The sequence below is a fragment of the Saimiri boliviensis genome, chromosome 21 (assembly GCF_048565385.1).
Source record: "Saimiri boliviensis isolate mSaiBol1 chromosome 21, mSaiBol1.pri, whole genome shotgun sequence".
NCBI lineage: Eukaryota > Metazoa > Chordata > Mammalia > Primates > Cebidae > Saimiri > Saimiri boliviensis.
In genome coordinates, this window is record NC_133469.1 from 32349196 (window position 1) to 32365757 (window position 16562).

At 43.9% G+C, this 16562-nt stretch overlaps 1 protein-coding gene across 8 annotated transcripts in view; it reads right to left on the bottom strand.

Annotated features, from left to right (window-relative positions):
* LOC141582622 (uncharacterized) overlaps positions 1-16562 on the bottom strand; it is a 77857-nt gene that overhangs the window by 30912 nt on the left and 30383 nt on the right. For 6 of the 8 annotated variants that reach the window (XR_012515500.1, XR_012515501.1, XR_012515502.1 and 3 more), the window contains one exon: positions 5158-5251. Coding sequence is in view for 3 of the 8 variants with exons in the window: in XM_074391167.1 (XP_074247268.1) it covers positions 5158-5251 (94 nt within the window). In the remaining 5 variants the exon portion in view is untranslated. Of the gene's footprint in view, positions 1-4582; positions 4643-5157; positions 5304-16562 lie in introns of all 8 variants that reach the window. The other 2 variants (XR_012515499.1, XR_012515498.1) reach the window with 2 other exon arrangements.

Consider the following 16562-nt stretch of genomic DNA (forward strand, 5'->3'; position numbering starts at 1 on the left):
CCCCAACAAGAAACACTGAGGTTGGGGTGTTACTGGAACAGGTTTTCTGGCAAGGAATAGGAAGCTCTGCCCAGGCTACTGAAGTCTCCAAGAGATGGGCTCCAGGGGAGGCCTCGCTTCCCGCACAGGCGAGGTCCAGGCAAGTGGTCAGCAGTGCAGACCCCTTCCTTCAGGGCTCCAGCCATGTGGGCCAGGGTCTGGATGTTCATCCAGTGATCCCTGAGCTTCCCAAATGCAAACCTCTTGGTGGGTGCCCATACTGGGAAAGGAGCGGCACCAGTGGTTGACTTCCTGGTCAATTTCTAGTGTTTCCTCTGAGCCCCAAGGGCAGTATTCTGCAATAAGCTGCCTTGTCTGTTCTCTCTTGAATGCAACTGGTCTGTACCCCACAGGGAACTGGGGTCAGGCAGCAGGTCCAGAGGGTAGAGGCATCATGCCCATGCCTACTAAACCCCCTGATTATGACCTTGCGGGGAGTGTTCCCGTCCAGTCTCAGAGTAGGAGCACACATCCGAGGATCCCTCCAGAACCCTTTCCTCTGGTACCCTCAACATTGCTCTGTACTTCAGTAGCCCTGTTTGACCCATGGGTCCCTCCCACCTGCTCTCCCCCCATGCCCAGAGCTGCCTCTGTTGCTTCCCCTCCCCTCCCTTCTCTTCCAGCCCATACTCCCACTCCCCTGCAAGCCATCCAGAAGAACAGTCTCACACTAAGGCATGGAAAATGCACAAGCCAGAAACAGCACAACTGTCCATCCACACAAGGAATAAGTAACTTGTGAAACAGCCACAAAACATAGCAACGAATCAATAAAGTAGTTACATACAACCACATGGACAACTCTCACAAAATATTGAGTGGAAAAAATAAAATATATGCTGTATGATTCCATTTTTGAGAAGTTCAAAATGAGTCAAAGCAAAACTATTCTTTGGGTGTGCGAGGACATGGTAACTACAAAAGCTGAGGCCTGGTGGCCTCTAGGAGGATGTAGACAGCAGGTTACGGAGGATTTGGAGTGCTAGTGATGCTCCAAGGCTTGATCGGAGTAGTGGGTTTACAATTCAGCAACCCCTACAGATATGTCTGATGTACTTTCCTACATGTATGTTATTTCATGGGAAAATACAACCTAGCACCCCCCACTCTGACTTGACTGGCTCAGGGCACTAGCCCCCTAGTGTGAACACCCCTTACCCTGTTGGTCTCAGTAGGGAGCATTGGATGGGGCGCTTCCAGGACCTGAGAACAAAGGGGTGGCCCACAGGGGTCCCACCTTTATTGCTTCCTCTGGGGTATCTTCCTGCCTCAGTCTGTCACATCCCTGTCCAGCCCCATTGCATTCTCTGGGGAGTTTCGCTGTGTTGACCTAGAGCACCCAGTTTCCTGGCTTCCTTGGGCAGCCTTACCTGACCTAGGTCTGTTTCTTACAGAGGGATCTGCTCTGATGTGCCATCCCAGTGCCCCAGGTTTAATTTAATATCTTCTGGGATAGTCTTGGTCTTTGTCATTTGTTTCTGTCATGTGGTCACCTGCCCACTTATAGTTAGGGGAAAGCTTACAGGGAGTCCATGCCTGGGAACATTTGATTCTATATGAGAATGCCTGTCACATAGTAAGGTGAATTCCTACTCCATGTCAGACACACATTGGCCATGGAGAGCCAGGATCCTTATCCTCTTGGAGAGGACTGCTGAGAGAAGACACGGAAGTGTGGTGAGGCCTGCAGAGCAGGCTGGTGGGAACCTACACTGAACAAGTCAGGAAAGGGAAGGAATGTTTTACTGAAGGCCTGATGGATGGACAGGGAACAAGAAGAAAGATGCTCAGCCACTTCTTTATTTCCTTTAGCCCTGACAACCATGCTTTATGATAGGTATTATTATTCCCATTTTACAGATGTGTAAACTGAGGCACAGAGGGGTGAAGAGCCCAGCCCAAGGTCACTCAACTAACATGTGGCAGAATGAGGACTTAAACTCCAGTCTAGATGATTTGGAAGCTGTAAATGAGGAGGCTGCTGCCATAGTCATGGACAGGAATGATGGTGGTTTCACTGGTTATGGAGCAAGCAGATGGGTAGGCTCAAGAGAGGCACTAATGATAGAATTGATATTCTGTGGACTTGGGGAGGGATCAGTCAGAGATGACGCCCAGCTTTGGCCTTGATCAACTAGGTGGACAGTGATTTACATTCACCAAGGTAAAGAAACAGGAAGAGCAGATTTGGAGGGAGAAAATCATTCATTTAAATCTGATACATTTTACTTCAGTAAAAAAAGAGAGAGAGAGAGAAATGGGTTGATTAAATGAAAACAAAACAAGATGATTCCATGCCTAGAACTCCCTTGCTCTGCCACCCCTCCTTCAACCCCAGCATTCTCTCACATCCTTCGTCCCTGCTTCCTTCCCGCATCCTCATGTACATTGGTACTTTCTGATCCTTGGGCCCTCCAATACCCAATGCCAAGCAGACTGCATTCAAGAGAAACGCGCAGAGCACACTGTCCTTGGCCACACCACCCACCGCCTCACCTGTGCTTTCTCCTGACCTTCTCAGGGTGGAGTTCCCTTCATCTTTCTATTCCAGAGGCCATCCTCTGCATGCAGAGCAGGTTGATAGGTGTGCGGCCTCTGCAGTTACACAGGGCCCCACACTCAGAAGGGCCCACTTTCAGTTTAATGTTCCTCTGTTGCAGGCTTGAAACTCCTAACATATTAAAGGGCCCCACACTTTCATTTTGCAGTAGGTCCTGCAAATTATATAGCCAGTCCTGTATGTATGTCTGCATCGTAATGGTGCAAACCAAAGTGCGCAGCCTTTCCCATCTGCGGCAATGAACCTCATTTCCATCTAAGAAGTCCAACTGCTTCAGATCACAGGGAGACAAAGCGAAAAAAGAGCTCAGTTCTTTTGTTTCTATGAAATACAGTTTTATGTGTAGTTTTATGTTTCTTCCTGGATAATAATTTAGGAGAGAACTCTGAGGAACAGGATACAGAAATAACAAATTATAGGCCATTAACTGTGGCTGATTATTTCTTTATAGCTTAGAGTGCAGGCACATCAGAGCTACTTTGGCACTCACAGTTACAGGACAGGAGGGAGGGAGGGCTGCTTAAATACAACATAGGGCTCGTGGGGAGATGAAGAGAGGAACAATTCAGTGCAGGTTCAGCATCCCTAATCCAGAATCTGAAACATTTTCAGCAAAGGAAATGCTCATTGGAGCATTTCAGATTTCAGATTTTCAGATTAGGGATGCTGAACTCTTAAGTATCATGAAACACAGTTTTATGTGTAGTTTTATGTTTCTTCCTGGATAGTAATTTAGGAGGGAACCCTGAGGAACAGGATATTCCAAAATCTGAAAAAATCCAAAATCCTTCTGGTCCCAGCATTTTGGATAAGGGATACTCAACCTGTAATCTCAGTCTGGCTTCCAAAGCATAAAAGCATAGCAGCATCCAGATATGCAAATAAACTTATGGCCAACCCAAAGGTCTAGTATCTAGTTTGACTTTGGGGAAGAACGGATTTCCTATTTCACAGAATCCTTTTGTTCCTTGCCCTTTATCCCCCCGAGAGAGACAGCCACTTGGTGTAAGTCATGAAAGAGTGTGCTGGGGACTATCAGAACCCTCAAGAGAAAGGTTTGTTGGTCTGGTTTATGCTACATTTAGAAGGCAGCCCAGGACTGTTCCTACAGTCTAGACTGGAACCAGGACTCAGGGTAGAGGTGACTCGAGAGAGAGAGATCAAAAAGCAACTGACTGGGAAAGTCAAGAAACATTTTTGCCACTCCTGGAATCCATGAATGTTGAAGATTGACTCAGCAGGCTGTTTTCTTTCTGGTGATGGAGAGTTCCTTTGGGATGTAGCAGGGTTACAATTCCATTACTGTAATACGTTGGATAATGAGCCTTCAACTGGGTCTAAAATTAGGACTTTGACATACAAGAAAAATGTCTTCAGGCTTTAGGTTTTCTTTATCTGGTTTCTTTTGGATACTTTTAGCTCTTCTGTCTATCCTCCAGAAAAGACCAAGCTGATCCACTCACTGTCAGCACAAAGAATGCTGTAAGGGTCACTGAAGACAAATTGTGCTGGTTTGGGAATAAGACAAAAGAAGCCAAACTCCTCTTTCCACAACTATGTACTAGCCTAGAAGTACCCTGGCCACTTTAGTAATTTGTTTTACCTCATTTGACATTGATCTATGATATGATTGACATGATTCACCGGTGCCTAGAGAGGCTCTAACTTGTTTTTTCTGGCTCTGTGCCTTTCTCAGAGCACATCACCACCCCACACCCCAAACTCACTCCTTCTTCTTATAGCTTCTTACAGCTGGCTTATGGGAAATGGGACTGGCCTGGGGTTCTCAAGGGTGGACTGAGCTACCTCCCTGGTAATGCTCTGGAAAGTGGCTATTGTTTCAGAACTGAGAGCACTGCGATGAGCAGACACTGCATGGACTGTTCTTCTGAAGATTAAATTCCACAGATCTGGACATTGCCCAAGAAGGCCCTTCATCTGGCAGGGCTTGTATGCTCAGGTTCCAGTCTTCTTATTTCCTACCTGGAGAACTCTTGCTCTTCACTGATCCGTTAATTCTTGGTGTACCAATTTGTGTTTCGGCTGTGCCAAAATGAAGGATCAGGATTATCTTCTAAACAAAAAGAACGACCTCCTTCTCCTGCATCTAGGCCCTAAGGCATTTCCCTGCTCACAAATGGGATTAAAAGTATTTTCATATGTTTATTAGCCATGGTGAGTTTTACATTATTATCTGTCCACTTTTATTGGGTTGCTTTTTCTTAACAGTTTATAAGAACCATCATATATTGGAATTTTTAACTTTTTATTAAATGTAATGTAATTACTTGTTTAAACCGAATTTGTTAGTGACATCTTTGTCAGTTACTAAGCTACTATCTCCCAGCTTCCCACCCACCCTTCCATATTCAGCTCTGGGATGCTGGAACTGAAACTGCAAAACTACAGTCCTCCTTAGCCAGCTGCCCTTCTGAGAGGTCCCGCCAACAAGGGGCGCTAGAGAGACTAGAGGCCAGGAGGAGGGCAGAAGGAGTTGCTCCTTCCTGTTTTGCTTAATGCTCCATCCACTCAGTGTTGTTTCAGCATTGGCTTCTTACCATGAAGGCAGCACTTGGTTCCAGTTTCCAGCATCTTGCAGCAGTCCCAGAATGATCCTCATTCCAACCCGTGGTGGTAACAGCCAGGTTATATCTGTGGTAGGCAGAATAATGGCTAAAGACATCCATATTCTCATTCCTGGAACCTGTTGAGAATGTTATCTTAAATTGTAAAAGGGACCCTATAGATGTGATTACGGACGAGGACTTTGAGATGGGAGATTATTCTAGGTAATCTGGCTAGGCCATGTCATCACAAGTGTCCTTACAAGTGCAAGAGGAGGACAGAAGGGGCAGTGTCAGAGTGATGTGATATGTGAAGGACTCAACCAGCCATTAAAGAGGAAAGAAGGAACCATAAGCCCGAGAATATAGGCCGTCTCTAGAAGCTGGAAAAGGCAAGAAAATGGATTCTCTCCAAGGGCCTCCGGAAAGAAACACAGTTCTGCCGGCACCTTGATTTTGCTCAGTGAGTTCAGCCAAGAATGGCTGTTGAGGAGCTGAAGAGCATGGCCCCAGTGGCAGTCAGTTCTAGTATGATTCTGCCATTAGCTAGCTGGCTTTGGAGACAATGTGGTCCCACCTTGGCCCTCAGTTTTCTCACTCACTGTGTGCTGAGCACTATTATCGCACAAAGCAAAATGAGTAGTGATATTTCTCATCCCAATGGCTTTAAAGAGGGAAATGGAATAATGAGATTTGTGCTTCAGAAAGACCACTTCGGCTGCAGTGTAAAAAATGGTTGGCTCTTTCTTCTTATCCATATTTGTCCAAAATCTTACCCAGCTTTCAAGGCTTGGTTCACATTTTCACTCTTCCAGAAGTCCCCTCCCCACCCTGCCTGACCTCTTAGTTGGAGTATTCTCTACCTGGTGCTCCCCATAAAATACTGTAAACCCCTTGAAACTGGGCATCACATGTTTCATCCACATGTGCTCCACAGGGATAGGTCCATGCCAGGACTGATAAATGTGTGCAGAATTATCCTCTGCACTGAAAAACCATTTTCGTGGAACAGAGGAAGAAATAATTGAGCCACTCAATACTTGTTGGGAACTCAAGTCTTCTTTTCATAAGGGCGTTTATTCTGCAAGCCTCAAGGGGTGTACAATTAAGCACTTCAGGATGTATTTTCCCCTAGTTCTGAAAGGTTCTGATCTGCCTGGAGTGCTGATGTTGAAAAGGACTGTCTGGGAGAATGCTGGGAAGATGGCCACCTAAGAACAGCTCAGGACTTCAGCTCCCAGTGAAAGTGCAGAGGGTGAGTGGACGTCGCATTTCCAGAGGAACTCTTATTGCCCACAGACCAGGAGATACCCAGGCAGAGGGGTCGCCAGCGTCGCAGTCCCAGCCGGTGCGGCTGTTTTGGCCCCCGCGGGGCTGATTCCGCCCGCGTGGCTGCTGTGACCACTCCCTGTTGCTGCGGTTCTCCGTACAAAAGCCACTGGTCTGGGAGCCCTCTTAGCTGGCGAGCAGAGCCCTGAGACGGCAGAGTTGCCCATTCATCTGAAATAGCGAGTCAGGCCAGGAGATTCCTAGGCAAAAAATCCGCCAGGAGCCGGCGCCACAGTTTGAGCCGACTCCGTGAGTCGCAGCAGGGGAGATCCCGGCGCCTTTTCAACAAGCGACCGGAACGGGGGTCGTTCAACTTAAAAGACTCTGAGTCCGGGAGCCAGGTGATCAGGCTGGGTTGGTCCCACCCCTCCACCCCCAACAACAACGAAAACAAAAACAGTAATTGGAAACCCTCTGGGTTGAGCCCTCCAAACCAAGCACAGCTGAACCTGGGACGGTCCGGCTCCGTGGGGGAGGGGCTTCCACCATTACTGAGACTCTCCACCGCTAGGGAGGCAGGCCGCCGTTGCCGAGGCAACCAGCCACAACAGAGAGAGTCCGCCATAACAGACGCGGGGCCACCGTTGCCGAGACAGTTCTAACTATGCCCATATAAAAAGGACTACAGGGAAGAGCTCAGGGCAGCTGGGCAGAGCCCACAGCAGCTCAGCAAAGCCCCTGCAGGCAGGCAGTGGCTAGGCGTGCTGCTAGTTGGGCGGGTCAGACCTGAAAGAAAAATCAAAAAAGGCAGTATTGCAACGGAAACTCATAAAGCTCCAACTCCCTGGGACAGAGACAGACAACAGGTGGATAAACCCACAAAAATGGGAAGAAACCAGCGCAAAAAGGATGAAAACTCCCGAAACCAGAACACCTCTCCTCCTAAAAGGGATCACAACTCCTCACCAGCAAGGGAACCAGACCAGATGGAGAAGGAGGGTGATGAAATGACAGAATCAGACTTCAGAAGGTGGGTAGTAAGAAACTACAATGAGCTAAAAGAACATGTTCTAACCCAACGCAAAGAAAATAGGAACCTTGAAAAAAGATTGGACGAACTGCTGACGATAATGGACAGCATAGAGAGGAGTATAAGTGAATTGATGGAGCTGAAAAACGCAACAAGAGAACTTCGTGAAGCATGCACAAGCTTCAACAGCCCAATTGACCAAGCAGAAGAAAGGATATCAGAGGTCGAAGATCAACTAAATGAAATAAAAAGAGAAGGCAAGAACAGAGAAAAAAGTGCAAAAAGGAATGAACAAAATCTTCAAGAAATGTGGGACTATGTGAAAAGACCTAATCTACGTCTGATAGGTGTACCTGAATGTGATGAAGAGAATGAATCCAAGCTGGAAAATACTCTTCAGGATATTATCCAGGAAAACTTCCCCAACCTAGCAAGGCAGACCAATATTCAAATCCAGGAAATACAGAGAACACCACAAAGATATTCCTCAAGAAGAGCAACCCCAAGGCACATAATCGTCAGATTCACCAGGGTTGAAATGAAAGAGAAAATGCTAAGGGCAGCCAGAGAGAAAGGTTGGGTTACCCACAAAGGGAAGCCCATTAGACTCACAGCAGATCTCTCAGCAGAAACCCTACAAGCCAGAAGAGACTGGGGGCCAATATTCAACATCCTTAAAGAAAAGAACTTTCAACCCAGATCTCCTATCCAGCCAAACTAAGCTTCATAAGTGAAGGAAAAATAAAATCCTTTGTGAACAAGCAAGCACTCAGAGATTTCATCACCACCAAACCTGCTCTACAAGAACTCCTGAAAGAGGCTCTACACATATAAAGGAACAACCAGTACCAGCCACTCCAAAAACACACCAAATGGTAAAAGAGCATCAACACAATCAAGAATCTGCATCAACTAACCAACAAAACAGCCAGGTAGCATCAAAATGACAGTATCAAATTCACACATAACAATACTATCCCTAAATGTCAATGGACTAAATGCCCCAATCAAAAGACACAGACTGGCAAATTGGATAAAAAGCCAAAACCCATCAGTGTCCTGTATCCAGGAAACCCATCTTACATGCAAGGATACACAAAGGCTCAAAATAAAGGGATGGAGGAAGATCTACCAAGCAAATGGAGAGCAAAAAAAGGCAGGAGTTGCAATTCTCATCTCTGATAAAATAGACTTTAAAGCAACAAAGATCAAAAGAGACAAAGAAGGACATTACATAATGGTAAAAGGATCGCTGCAACAAGAAGAGCTAACGATCCTAAATATATACGCACCCAATACAGGAGCACCCAGATACATAAGGCAAGTTCTTAATGACTTACAAAGAGACTTAGACTCCCACACAATGATAGTGGGAGACTTTAACACCCCATTGTCAATATTAGACAGATCATCCAGACAGAAAATCAACAAGGATATCCAGGACCTGAACTCAGACCTGGACCAAGCAAACCTAATAGACATTTACAGAACTCTCCACCCCAAATCCACAGAATATACATTCTTCTCAGCACCACATCACACCTACTCTAAAATTGACCACATAATTGGCAATAAATCACTCCTCAGCAAATGCAAAAGAACAGAAATCATAACAAACAGTCTCTCAGACCACAGTGCAATCGAGTTAGAACTCAGAATGCAGAAACTAACTCAGAACCGCACAGCTTCATGGAAACTGAACAACTTGCTCTTGAATGTTGACTGGATAAACAATGAAATGAAGGCAGAAATAAAGATGTTCTTCGAAACCAATGAGAACGAAGACACAACATACCAGAATCTCTGGGACACATTTAAAGCAGTCTCTAGAGGAAAATATATAGCAATGAGTGCCCACATGAGAAGAAAGGAGAGATCTAAAATTGACACCCTATCATCAAAATTGAAAGAGCTAGAGGAGCAAGATAAAAAAAACTCAAAACCTAGCAGAAGACAGGAAATAACTAAGATCAGAGCAGAACTGAAGGAAATAGACACACAAAAAACTCTTCAAAAAAATCAATAAATCCAGGAGCTGGTTTTTTGAAAAGATCAACAAAATAGACCACTAGCCAGATTAATAAAAAAGAAGAGAGAGAATAATCAAATTGATGCAATAAAAAACGATAAAGGGGATATCACCACAGATTCCACAGAAATCCAAACCATCATCAGAGATTATTACAAACAACTCGATGCACATAAACTAGTAAACCTGGAAGAAATGGATAAATTCCTGGACACCTGCATCCTCCCAAGCCTAAACCTGGAAGAAGCCGAAACCCTGAATAGACCAATAACATGGTCTGAAGTCGAGGCAGCAATAAAGAGCCTACCACCCAAAAAAAGCCCAGGTCCAGATGGGTTCACAGCTGAATTCTACCAGACATACAAAGAGGAGCTGATACCATTCCTTCTGAAACTATTCCAGACAATCCAAAAAGAGGGAATTCTTCCCAAATCATTTTACGAGACAAACATCATCCTGATACCAAAACCCGGCAGAGACTCAACAAGAAAAGAAAATTTCAGGCCAATATCCATGATGAACATAGATGCAAAAATCTTCAATAAAATACTGGCAAACCGATTGCAACAGCATATCAAAAAGCTCATCCACCATGATCAAGTAGGATTCATCCCGGGGATGCAAGGCTGGTTCAACATACGCAAGTCCATAAACGTAATTCACCACATAAACAGAACCAAAGACAAAAACCACATGATTATCTCGATTGATGCAGAGAAGGCTTTTGACAAAATTCCACAACCCTTTATGCTAAAAACCCTCAATAAACTAGGTATTGATGGAACGTATCTCAAAACAATAAAAGCTATTTACGACAAACCAACAGCCAATATCATACTGAATGGGCAAAAACTGGAAGCATTCCCTTTGAAATCTGGCACTAGACAAGGATGCCCTCTCTCACCACTCCTATTCAATATAGTACTGGAAGTTCTAGCCAGAGCAATCAGGCAAGAAAAAGAAATAAAGGGTATCCAAATTGGAAAAGAGGAAATCAAATTGTCTCTATTTGCAGATGACATGATTGTATATCTGGAAGACCCCATCATCTCAGCCCAAAATCTCCTGAAACTGATAAACAACTTCAGCAGAGTCTCAGGATACAAAATCAACGTGCAAAAATCACAAGCATTCCTATACACCAGTAATAGACTTCAAGAGAGCCAAATCAAGAACGAACTGCCATTCACAATTGCTACAAAGAGAATAAAGTACCTAGGAATACGACTAACAAGGAACGTAAAGGACCTCTTCAAGGAGAACTACAAGCCATTGCTCAACGAAATAAGAGAGGATACAAACAGATGGAAAAACATTCCATGTTCATGGTTAGGAAGAATCAACATCGTGAAAATGGCCATACTGCCCAAAGTAATTTACAGATTCAACGCTATTTCCATCAAGCTACCAATGACCTTCTTCACATAACTGGAAAAAAACACCTTAAACTTCATATGGAACCAAAAGAGAGCCCGCATAGCCAAGTCAATTCTAAGCAAAAAGAACAAAGCAGGAGGCATCACACTACCGGACTTCAAACTATACTACAAGGCTACAGTAATCAAAACAGCATGGTACTGGTACCAAAACAGAGATATAGACCAATGGAACAGAACAGAGGCCTCAGAGGAAATACAACATAACCACAACCATCTGATCTTCGACAAACCTGACAAAAACAAGCAATGGGGAAAGGACTCCCTGTTTAATAAATGGTGTTGGGAAAACTGGCTAGCCATGTGCAGAAAGCAGAAACAGGACCCCTTCCTGACATCTTACACCAAAATTAACTCCAGATGGATTAAAGACTTAAACATCAGACCTAATACCATAAAAACCTTAGAAGAAAATCTAGGCAAAACCATTCAGGACATAGGTGTAGGCAAGGACTTCATGACCAAAACGCCAAAAGCAATGGCAACAAAAGCCAAAATAGACAAATGGGACCTAATCAAACTCCACAGCTTCTGCACAGCAAAAGAAACAGTCAGTAGAGTGAATCAGCAACCAACAGAATGGGAAAAAATTTTTGCAGCCTACCCATCTGACAAGGGGCTGATATCCAGAATTTACAAAGAACTAAAGCAGATCTACAAGAAAAAAACAAACAAGCCTATTCAAAAATGGGCGAAGGATATGAACAGATACTTTACAAAAGAAGACATACAGGAGGCCAACAAACATATGAAAAAATGCTCATCATCACTGGTCATCAGAGAAATGCAAATCAAAACTACATTGAGATACCATCTCACACCAATTAGAATGGCGATCATTAAAAAATCGGGAAACAACAGATGCTGGAGAGGATGTGGAGAAATAGGAACACTTTTACACTGTTGGTGGGAATGTAAATTAATTCAACCATTGTGGAAGACAGTGTGGCGATTCCTCAAGGACCTGAAAATAGAAATCCCATTTGAGCCGGGCGCGGTGGCTCAAGCCTGTAATCCCAGCACTTTGGGAGGCCGAGGCGGGTGGATCACGAGGTCCAGAGATCGAGACCATCCTAGTCAATATGGTGAAACCCTGTCTCTACTAAAAATACAAAAAAACTAGCTGGGCGTGGTGGCGCGTGCCTGTAATCCCAGCTACTCAGGAGGCTGAGGCAGGAGAATTGCCTGAGCCCAGGAGGCGGAGGTTGCGGTGAGCCGAGATCGTGCCATTGCACTCCAGCCTGGGTAACAAGAGCGAAACTCCATCTCAAAAAAAAAAAAAAAAAAAAAAAGAAATCCCATTTGACCCAGCAATCCCATTACTGGGTATATATCCAAAGGATTATAAATCATTCTACTACAAGGACATGTGCACACGAATGTTCATTGCAGCACTGTTTACAATAGCAAAGACCTGGAACCAACCCAAATGCCCAACGATGATAGACTGGATAGGGAAAATGTGGTACATATACACCATGGAATATTACGCAGCCATCAAAAACGATGAGTTCACGTCCTTTGTAGGGACATGGATGAACCTGGAAACCATCATTCTCAGCAAACTGACACAAGAGCAGAAAATCAAACACCGTATATTCTCACTCATAGGTGGGTGTTGAACAATGAGAACACATGGACACAGGGAGGGGAGCACTACACACTGGGGTCCGTTGGGGGGAAATGGGGGAGGGGTGGGGGGGCGGGGAGGTGGGAAGAGATAGCATGGGGAGAAATGACAGATACAGGTGAGGGGACGGAAGGCAGCAAACCACACTGCCAAGTGTGTACCTATGCAACAATCTTGCATGTTCATCACATGTACCCCAAAACCTAAAATGCAATAAAAAATTAAAATTAAAATTTAAAAAAAAAAAAAAGAAAAGGACTGTCTGAGGCCAGCTTGGTTTATTGTCACTAGGCTTTAATCATATCCTGCAACAGGGAACCCTGAGAGGGTTCTTTTCACCTTGCACAATACAATGTGAGCTTTGCTAAGCTGCACTATTGATAAATGGGAATGGGCAATAGTGACCTGCTTTTTCTTTTGAGACTTTTGCCCATTAAATATATTCTTCCTTAGATCCAAGCAATTAGGAATTATGGAAATAAAAAGTTTTTGTTAAATACCTGTTCTACAGTTTGAAGAGCAGCTCTCCTGTTTTATAATTTAGAATAACTTGAAGAAAAAAAAACAAAATATCTATTAGCTAAGAAAAGACAGGAAAATTTTTGTGACTTCTTTAGAGTCTGTAGCCAAGAACAGTAGATCTAAGAAATCCAGAGATTTCCCAAATAAGTTTTCTTTTTGAGACAGGGTCTCATTTTGTCACCCAGGCTTGAGTGCAGTGGCATGAACACAGCTCGCCAAAGCCTTGACCTCCTGGGCTCAAGTGATCCTCCTGTCTCAGCTTCCAAAGTAGCTGAGACCACAGCTTACAGGTGCACACCACCATGCCTGGCTAATTTAAAAATCTGTTTTGGTAGAGATGAGGGGGTTGCCATGTGGCCCAGGCTGGTCTCAAACTCCTAGGTTCAAGCAATCCTCTTGCCTTGGCCTCCCAATGTGCTGGGATTACAGACCTGAGCCACCATGCCTGGTCCCAAATAATTTTAAAAAGAATTTCACTGGAGATTAGTTAAAAATAGTGTGGGATTAATTTTTATTACTTTGTTATTATTATTATTATTATTCTACCACACTGCCTCTGGTAGTGTGGTGGCGACTGAAAAGAAACATGAGAGAACTGGCCGGGCGCGGTGGCTCAAGCCTGTAATCCCAGCACTTTGGGAGGCCGAGGCAGGTAGATCACGAGGTCAAGAGATCGAGACCACCCCGGTCAACATGGTGAAACCCCGTCTCTACTAAAAATACAAAAAATTAGCTGGGCATGCTGGCGCATGCCTGTAATCCCAGCTACTCAGGAGGCTGAGGCAGGAGAATTGCCTGAACCCGGGAGGTGGATGTGGTGAGCTGAGATCGCGCCATTGCACTCCAGCCTGGGTAACAAGAGCGAAACTCCGTCTCAAAAAAAAAAAAACAAAACATGAGAGAACTTTGTGCAGTGATAGTTATACTTTACAGTTGGATGCAAGGGCTGGGCACAGTGGCTGTATTCTAACCTGGGTGACAGAGCCAAGACTCCTCAAAAAAAAAAAAAATTTTTTTTTAAGACAAAGTAGCCAGGCGCGGTGGCTCAAGCCTGTAATCCCAGCACTTTGGGAGGCCAAGGCGGGTGGATCACGAGGTTGAGAGATCAAGACCATCCTGGTCAACATGGTGAAACCCCGTCTCTACTAAAAATACAAAAAACTAGCTGGGCGTGGTGGCGCATGCCTGTAATCCCAGCTACTTAGGAGGCTGAGGCAGGAGAATTGCCTGAGCCCAGGAGGCGGAGATTGCGGTGAGCCGAGATCGTGCCATTGCACTCCAGCCTGGGTAACAAGAGCGAAACTCCGTCTCAGAAAAAAAAAAAAAAAAAAAAAAAAAAAAAAAAAGACAAAGTATATACATATATAAAATATATGAAATCTATTGTATTTCTCTATACTAGCAACAAATTATTAAAAATTAAAATAAAATATTTACAGTAGCATCAACAACATAAAATACCTAGGGATTCATTTAACAGGCAATGCAAAAGACCTGTATGCTAAAAACTACAAAATATCCTAAGAAAAATAAAAGACCTAAATACATGGGGAGAAATCCCATGTTCATGATAAGAAGATGCAGTACTGTTAAGATATTTACTCTCCCCAATTGATTGACGATTTAATGCAACCCAACCAAAATCCCAGCAGGCATTTTGTAGAAATTGACAAGTTAATTCTAAAATTAATATGGAAAAGCAAAGTCCTGGAAGTACCTCCACAACTTGGAAAAGAAGGATGAACTTGTAGGGCCTATTCCACAGGATTTCGAGACTTAATATAAAACCATGGTAATCAAGATTGGAGACAGCATGAATAGACTTAGAGATAGATATAGACAGACATAAGGATCCATGGAACTGGAGAGGCCAGAAGTACATGTACGGTTAATTTATTTTCTACAAAAGTGCGAACATAATTTAATGGGAGAAAGAAAAATCTTTTAAATAAATGGTCCTAGAACAATAGGATGTATATGTGCAGAAGATGAACCTCAACCTTTACACTGTTTCATAGATAAAAATTAATCCGGGCCAGGTGTAGTAGCTCACATTTGTAATCCCAGCACTTTTGAGAGGCTGAGGCAGGTGTATCACTTGAGGTCAGGAGTTCAAGACGAGTCTGGCCAACATGGTTAAACCTCGTCTCTACTAAAAATACAAAAATTAGCCAGGTGTGGTGGCACATACTTGTAATTCCAGCTACTTGGGAAGCTGAGGCACAAGAATTGCTTGAACCCAGGAGGCAAAGGTTGCAGTGAGCTGAGATCACTCCTCTGAACACTAGCCTGGGTGATGGAGTAAGACTTCGTATTAAAAAAAAAAAAAATCCAATGTGGATCACTGACCAAAATGTAAGTGCTAAAACTGTAAAACATCTAGAAGGAGAAAACCTGACCTTAGGGTAGGCAAAGACTTCTTAGGAAACAAAAACACTAACCATTAAAAAAAATTAACATATTGGACTTCATCAAAACTAGGAACTGTTCATCAAAAGACGTTGTCAGGAAAATTAAAAAATAAGCCACAGACTAGGAAACAACAGTTGAAAAACACATTTAGGATAAAGGACTTGTATCTAGAACATATAAAGAACTCTTACAGGCCAAGTGCCTGTAATCCCAACACTTTGGGAGGCCGAGGCAGGTGGATCACTTGAGGTCAGGAGTTTGAGATGAGCCTGGCCAACATGGTGAAACCCCATCTCTACTAAAAATACAAAATTAGCCAGGAATGGTGGCTTGTGCCTGCAATCCTAGCTACTCCAAAGGCTGAGGCAGGAGAATCACTTAAACCCAGGAGGAGGAGGTTGTCTTAAAAAAAAAAAAAAAAAAAAGTCTTACAATTCCATAAGAAGAAGATAAACAGCCCAAATTAAAAACTGATTTCAAAAAATGTGAACACACACCTCACCAATGAAGATTTAACAATGGCAAATAAGCAAAATAAGAAAAAATGCTCAGCATTATTAGTCATTAGGGAAATACCAATTAAAACCACAATGAGTCACCATTAGACACCTATTAAGCGGCTAAAATTAGAAAAGATTGATAATACTAGGCCAGTGCAGTGGCTGATGCCTATAATCCCAACACTTTGGGAAGCCAAGGTGGGTGGATCACTTGAGCTCAGGAGTTCAAGAGCAGCCTGGCCAACATAGTGAAACACCATCTCTACCAGAAATACAAAAAATTAGCCAGGCATGGTGGTACACGCCTGTAATCTCAGCTACTTGAGAGGCTAAGGCACAAGAATCACTTGAACCCAGGAGGCGGACGTTGCATTGAGCTGAGATTGTGCCACTGCACTCCAGCCTGGGCAACAGAGTGAAACTGTGTCTCAAAAAGACCAGGCGCAGTGGCTCACATCTGTAATCCCAGCACTTTGGGAGTCCGAGGCAAGTGAGGCCAAGAGTTCAAGACCAGCCAGGACAACATGGTGAAACCTCACCTCTGCTAACAATACAAAAATTAGCCAGGTGT